At 40.8% G+C, this 6,000-nt stretch overlaps 1 protein-coding gene across 2 annotated transcripts in view; it reads left to right on the top strand.

The window, feature by feature from the left end:
• Window positions 1-508: 508 nt before the first annotated feature.
• Window positions 509-6,000, top strand: part of PAWR (pro-apoptotic WT1 regulator) — a 149,025-nt gene continuing 143,533 nt past the window's right edge. Inside the window, exons 1-2 of one of the 2 annotated variants that reach the window (XM_075344938.1) lie at window positions 509-554; window positions 3,243-3,848. In XM_075344938.1, the coding sequence (XP_075201053.1) occupies window positions 3,339-3,848 (510 nt within the window). In that variant the 5' untranslated portion in view covers window positions 509-554; window positions 3,243-3,338. The other variant, XM_075344937.1, reaches the window with a different exon arrangement.

Genomic DNA, 6,000 nt, shown 5'->3' with positions numbered 1-6,000 from the left:
AAACAAGATCAGGTTTTGGTAATAAAAAAAAAAACAGGAAAAATAAGGTCCTGTGTGAACATAGCCTGAGTTTTTCTCCTAAAAAAAAAAAAAAAAAATTCCAGCGTTTTATTGCTTGCTTAATGGATGTCAAGATAATTAAAAAAAAATTGTCCCCCCCAACGACCCCTCTTCTAAAAAAAAAAAAGTTTATAACCACTAATGGAACAGCTAAAAAAAAAAAGTCATAAAACATTAATAGAAAACACTTCAGGAAACAAAATGTAAAGAAAACAGACAGAACCGCCAGAGCTTTCTATGGTTTCCGCTTGCTGTGTGCACTCGGGCTTGTGCGGGGTGCCCGGCGCACTATGGCTGCCCACACACTGGTGGCTCTGCCTACCACAGTCCCGACACGTCCACTGTATCACGATGAATCCCGAGTTGTGACGACGGTCGGCACATTCCGGGAATACTCGGGCACAAGTCACCTCCCTCAGCGCCAGGAGCTCGGTGCGCTTCGGAGACACTCGGGGAGTTTCGGCTTCTTCCGGGGACGCGAGTGCAGCCGTGAGGTGAGTGAGCCCGTACCCGCCGCACCTTGCCTGCAGTCTGTGAGCCCGGTGACTGAACTGTGTGCCGCCTTCCCGCCCACCGGGCCACAGGTAAGGCTTCTCATGGGGGCACTAGCTGGGCACTTTTGACTGCATGAGGGGAGGGTGGTAGAGGACTGGCATCTGAAACTTTTGCAGCTAGGAAGCCGGTGCGGCCACTTGTGGCTGCGGGGAGGTGGGGAGGAGATAGCCTGCTGCTGTCATTACGGGTCCTGGCTGTGAGGCTACCTGGTGGCATCATCTGCCATGCCTGCCACCTTCCCCGGCCACAGGGCCAGTCCTGGCCACAGACAGATGTAGGGAACGGGTTTACTATGTGGATTATATGGATGTATTTATTATATGGCCACATTGTTACAGGAATTATATGGATACATTTATTAGATGGACATATTGTTACAGGTATTATATGGAAGTATTATATGGCCACATTTATTAGATGGCCATATTGTTACATTTATCACATGGCTATATTGTATATATGGTTATACGGATACATTTATTATATGGATACATTTATTAGATGGACATATTGTTACAGGTATTATTTGGAAGTTTTTATTATATGGCCACATTTATTATATGGCCATTTTGTTACATTTATCACATGGATATAATGATTATATGGTTATATGGATACATTTATTATATGGATACATTTATTAGATTGCCATATTGTTACATGTATTATATGGATACAGTGTGCGTTACATGGCTATATATGGATACATTTATTATATGGCCATATTGTTACATTTATTATATGGTTATATTTATTATATGGTTATACTGATACATTTATTATATGGCCATATTGTTACATTTATTATGTGGATATATTTATTAAATGGCCAAATTTTTACATTTATATGTATACAGTGTTATATGGATACATTTATTATATGGAATTTTATGAATACATGATTATATGGATATATTTATTAGATGGCCATATTATTACATTTATTATATGGAAGCAGTATTACATTGCTAGATTAATGCATTATTACATGGATATATTTATCATATTGCCATATTGGTACATTTGGATACAATGTTATATGGATATCATATTACATTTGTTATATGGACATATTGTTACTTTTATCATACAGATTGATTTATCATATGGATATATTGTCATATGAATACGCTATTACATTGATTATATGGATACAGTATTACAATTATTATAGTGATATGTTATTACATTGAATATGGATACATTATTACATTTATTATAGTGATATGTTATTACATTGATTATATAGATACAGTATTAGATTTGTTATAGTGATGTTATTACATTGATTATATGGATACACTACATTCGGTTATATGGTCACATCGAATATACAGATACGTTGGTCTATTGATTGTAATGATGCGTTATGATATTTCTGTACCCACACTCTGACTTTGTATAGCAGAGCTGAACTTGTCATTGAATTCTGCATACATGCAATCCTGTGTAATGAAATAACAGTGGCGGACACAGATGGAAGAGGGCCCCTGTGCAAAAACATTATTTATGGCCCTCTTTGTGTCTGTGACGGGACTTTCTTGCTGATTGGATGGTGAAAGTGGCCCCCTTCCGCCTTGGGCCCCTGTGCAGCTGTACGTGTTGCACCAAAGATATGTCCGCCCCTGGTAACATCACAGTAAACTGCTCGGCTCTACTACATCACGTGGTATAGGTCCCATTTCCAATGTGTTTTGCCATTAATGGAGGTGAGGTAGGTCCGCCCATGTCATAGAGCATGTGTAGCTGCTCACTGTGCGGCTTTCGGAAGCTTGTATGCCACCCAAGAGTAGGGACCCAATGGCCGCTCTGCCTAGTACACTAATGTAATTATGTTACTAAATATGTAACATACGACCAGCCTGAGAGCAGATAAATGGGTGGGCAGGCAGCTCATGTCATGTGGCACAAAGTAGCATTAACTATGTGACAGTGGCACGTTGGCACGGCTACAGTACTGGTAGTTAGCTTTAATGCCCTCTTGGCATTTTTTTTCTTTGTACTGTAGAACATGAAAACGTGTAGAAGGAAAGGGCTGATCTCGCTGTTTCCTCTCTGGGATTTTGATTTATATAATCTTTGTTACTGAAAAAGCCGGTACTGGTGTGTTGGGCAGTGCGTGTCTGTCTGATCTAGGCAGGGTGTCAGCCGAAAACTAGAGCTGCCTCTTCTCTACAAAGCAGATTAGTGCAGTATGAACAGCCAAGTCACCATCAGACTCCTTGGCACCAGTGCTATACTGGGTGCCCAGGTGAAATGTTTTTTGCAAAATATTGTAGTTTTCATATTTGCACGTTGTTCCCAATGAGATCTGTTTAATGGCAATGTGCCTACAACTTTGTCTTTTTAGATTTTTTGTCTTTTTGTATGTTTAAGCTGAATTTGTCAATTGGGCTTCTATTATATTATTCACCAAAGTTCATTGTTTTTTTTATTCATTATTTTTTTTTTTGTTCATTATTTATTCAGTAATAAATAATAATCAATAAATTATAAGTGCAATATTAATTCAAAATTTCAGTACCGTGAGGTGTGCTAAATGATAAAGACGGCTCTGCTACATTACTAGATAGTTGAGTGTGTTGTATATTTGATTCTCCCTTATAAATTCTGTATGTTTCCCTTAGGTTGGCTTCATCTTTGGCCTATCAGCCTTTGCTTAGAAGTGTGCCCATTTCATGTCCTTCCCTTCTGGAGAGGCTAGATAGACACAGTGAGAGGACATGGCGAGCGGTGGCTTTAGGTCACACACCCCATCTTCTTCTAACACAACCGATTTCCTGGAGGAGTGGAAGGCAAAGAGGGAGAAAATGAGAGCCAAAATGTATGCAGCTGAGACGATGGGGACTTCTGGGGCAGCGGATGTCGTCAATAAAACCAGCAACGAGATGAACAATAATTCCAATAGTAGTAGCAACAGCATTAACCAAGTGCCTGCTGTCCCAACTGTACAGAAAGCACCAGCAGCCACCAGGAGGCCGGATGATGATCAGCCTGTTAGCACTGCTGTAATGCAGCAAAGGAAAGCCCCAGGTCCTGTACAAGATGGAGGGGCAACACCCGAGGAATCGCCTCCACCCGCATCTCAGGACACTCCAACTAAGAATAAAGACAAAGGAAAAAGCAGCAGTGGTCCAAGTGCCAGGAAGGGTAAAGGGCAGATTGAGAAGAGAAAACTGCGGGAAAAAAGAAGGTCTACAGGGGTGGTGAATATTCCATCAGCAGAAGTAGAAGTAAGTCCTCATAAAGAATATGTGTATATGTACATGCTTGATGTGTGATTTCTAGGGCTGCCACTAATATATGTAATATATATTGGTGGCCCAGGAAATCAAACACCAACGATCACTAAGGGAGGCCATACCCTAGTGATTTTCCATCACTTACTATGATGGGACACCCTTTTAATAGGAATTTTTGTCTTCAGCTGGCATAGTACTCATTCTTCAGTAACCAGAATGTTAATAATAAAGCAACTGTTTTCTGTACATTTTCTGTGTGTTTATCAATTGGTTGTGTTCTCAGAAAGGCAGATTTACTAATCCTTTGTGATCCACTGTCCCAATACACATTAGATAAGTCAGCTGAAATCACCAATGTTTGTATGATCTGCTGTGTAAGGGAGCAGTAGACCTGTTAATGTGGCTGAACCAGTGCGATTGTGAATTTCCCTTGGTTGAATCTCCCCAGAAAGACGATTTTGTACTAACAAGTTTTACTTGAAGTCTTAGAATTTTTTCTCTTTACATAAGTTTGTTTGCCCTTATCCTATGATCATGTGTTTCATTGTGCAATCTGCTTATAATTAAGTACAGTCTGTGCCCGTGAAAGAAATGCCGTCTAATTGCTGTATCCAAGTAGCCAATGTTTTCTTTTTGTATGCAGTAAAGTACATGAGAAAAGTCTTCTGTGTGTTAGTAAAGAATTAGTGATACTATTCCTTTACTGCTCCTCACCAGCTAAAGATTGTGGTGAGTGTGACACGTGGGGAATAGAACAATCTGCTGATGGCTTCTTCAGGACATTAGGATATCATTGCAGGAATTGCTAACAATTACTTTTCATTAGGGGGACCATGGCTATTGTCACTTAACAGGGATCATATGGAATTATAAAGAAGGTTTTGCTTTATTTCCAGAAACAGTGCCATTCCTGTTCATGTTCTGTGTCCAGGTATTGCATCTTGGCTCTAGTCGCTCTATAGGTCTTCAATTTAAGCTCCTGGATGTATACACTGTACATTGATTAATGACTGCTGCCATTTACTGCAGCTCATCTCCTATTCTTTTGAATACAATAAATTCTGGCTTCATACAATGCTCACATAAAGCCTCTATCTATTCGGTTTGGGATGTCTTGTGTTAGGCTATGTGCCCACGGGACTCTGTATCTGCGGATTTTTCCCCCGGAATCTGCACCTTTTCATAGGTGCTGATTTTGTGCGTATTTGTCGCGGATTTCGTTGCGGATTTTGCGTTTTTTTTACATTCAATTGAATAGGTAAAATCCGCAGGTAAATCCGGAACAATAATTGACATGCTGCAGATTTTTCTGCACGCAAATCCGCATGATTTCCGCTGCGGAAAAATCCGCAGCGTGGGCACAGCATTTCCCAGATGCCATAGAAATGGCTGGGGAGTAGCTGTGCTGCAGATTTCTGAAAAATCTGCGGCATTTCCACGAGAAATCCGCGGCAAAATCCGCGCATTTTCCGCAGCGTGGGCACATAGCCTTAGACGTTAGACCAGTGGTTCTCAAACTCAAGTCCTGACGACCCCACGACCCCCAACAGATCATGTTTTCAGGATGTCCTTAATATAGCACAGGTGATGCCTTGGTAATGATTCCATCACCTGTTCAATAGTGAGGAAATCCTGAAAACATGACTTGTTGGGGACCATGAGGACTGGAGTTTGGGAAACACTGTGTAAGGCCCTGTGCACACTAGAAAATGGAATTTTCTCAAGAAAATTCCGGACCCTCTGAAAGATTACCGCATCTGCGGTAAAAAACTGCAGCAAACCACACCCGAAAACCGCATGCGGTTTTTGACCACTATCTATGGCAAAAAACGCAGGTACTTGCGGAAAAAAAGTGACATTCAATTCTTTTTGCAGCAGAAAACTGCAGCAAAATGTTGGTGACAAAAAACACAGTGTGCGCATAGCATTTTTTTTTTTTTACCATAGGTTTTGCTGGGGAAGGACTGCTGCAAGGTTATTAACATTTTCTGCAGCAAAACCTGCAGCAAACCCGCAGTAAAAACTGCAATGTGCGCACAGGGCCTTGATCTTTTTTTGATGACCCATACAAAGGATCATATGTCATCCAGGGACATTTATTATAGCATTTACGCCAACAACTGGCATAAAAAGGGGCAGATGG

The sequence above is a fragment of the Anomaloglossus baeobatrachus genome, chromosome 4, assembly GCF_048569485.1.
Source record: "Anomaloglossus baeobatrachus isolate aAnoBae1 chromosome 4, aAnoBae1.hap1, whole genome shotgun sequence".
Lineage (NCBI taxonomy): Eukaryota > Metazoa > Chordata > Amphibia > Anura > Aromobatidae > Anomaloglossus > Anomaloglossus baeobatrachus.
This window is presented reverse-complemented; position numbering and strand designations above follow the sequence as displayed.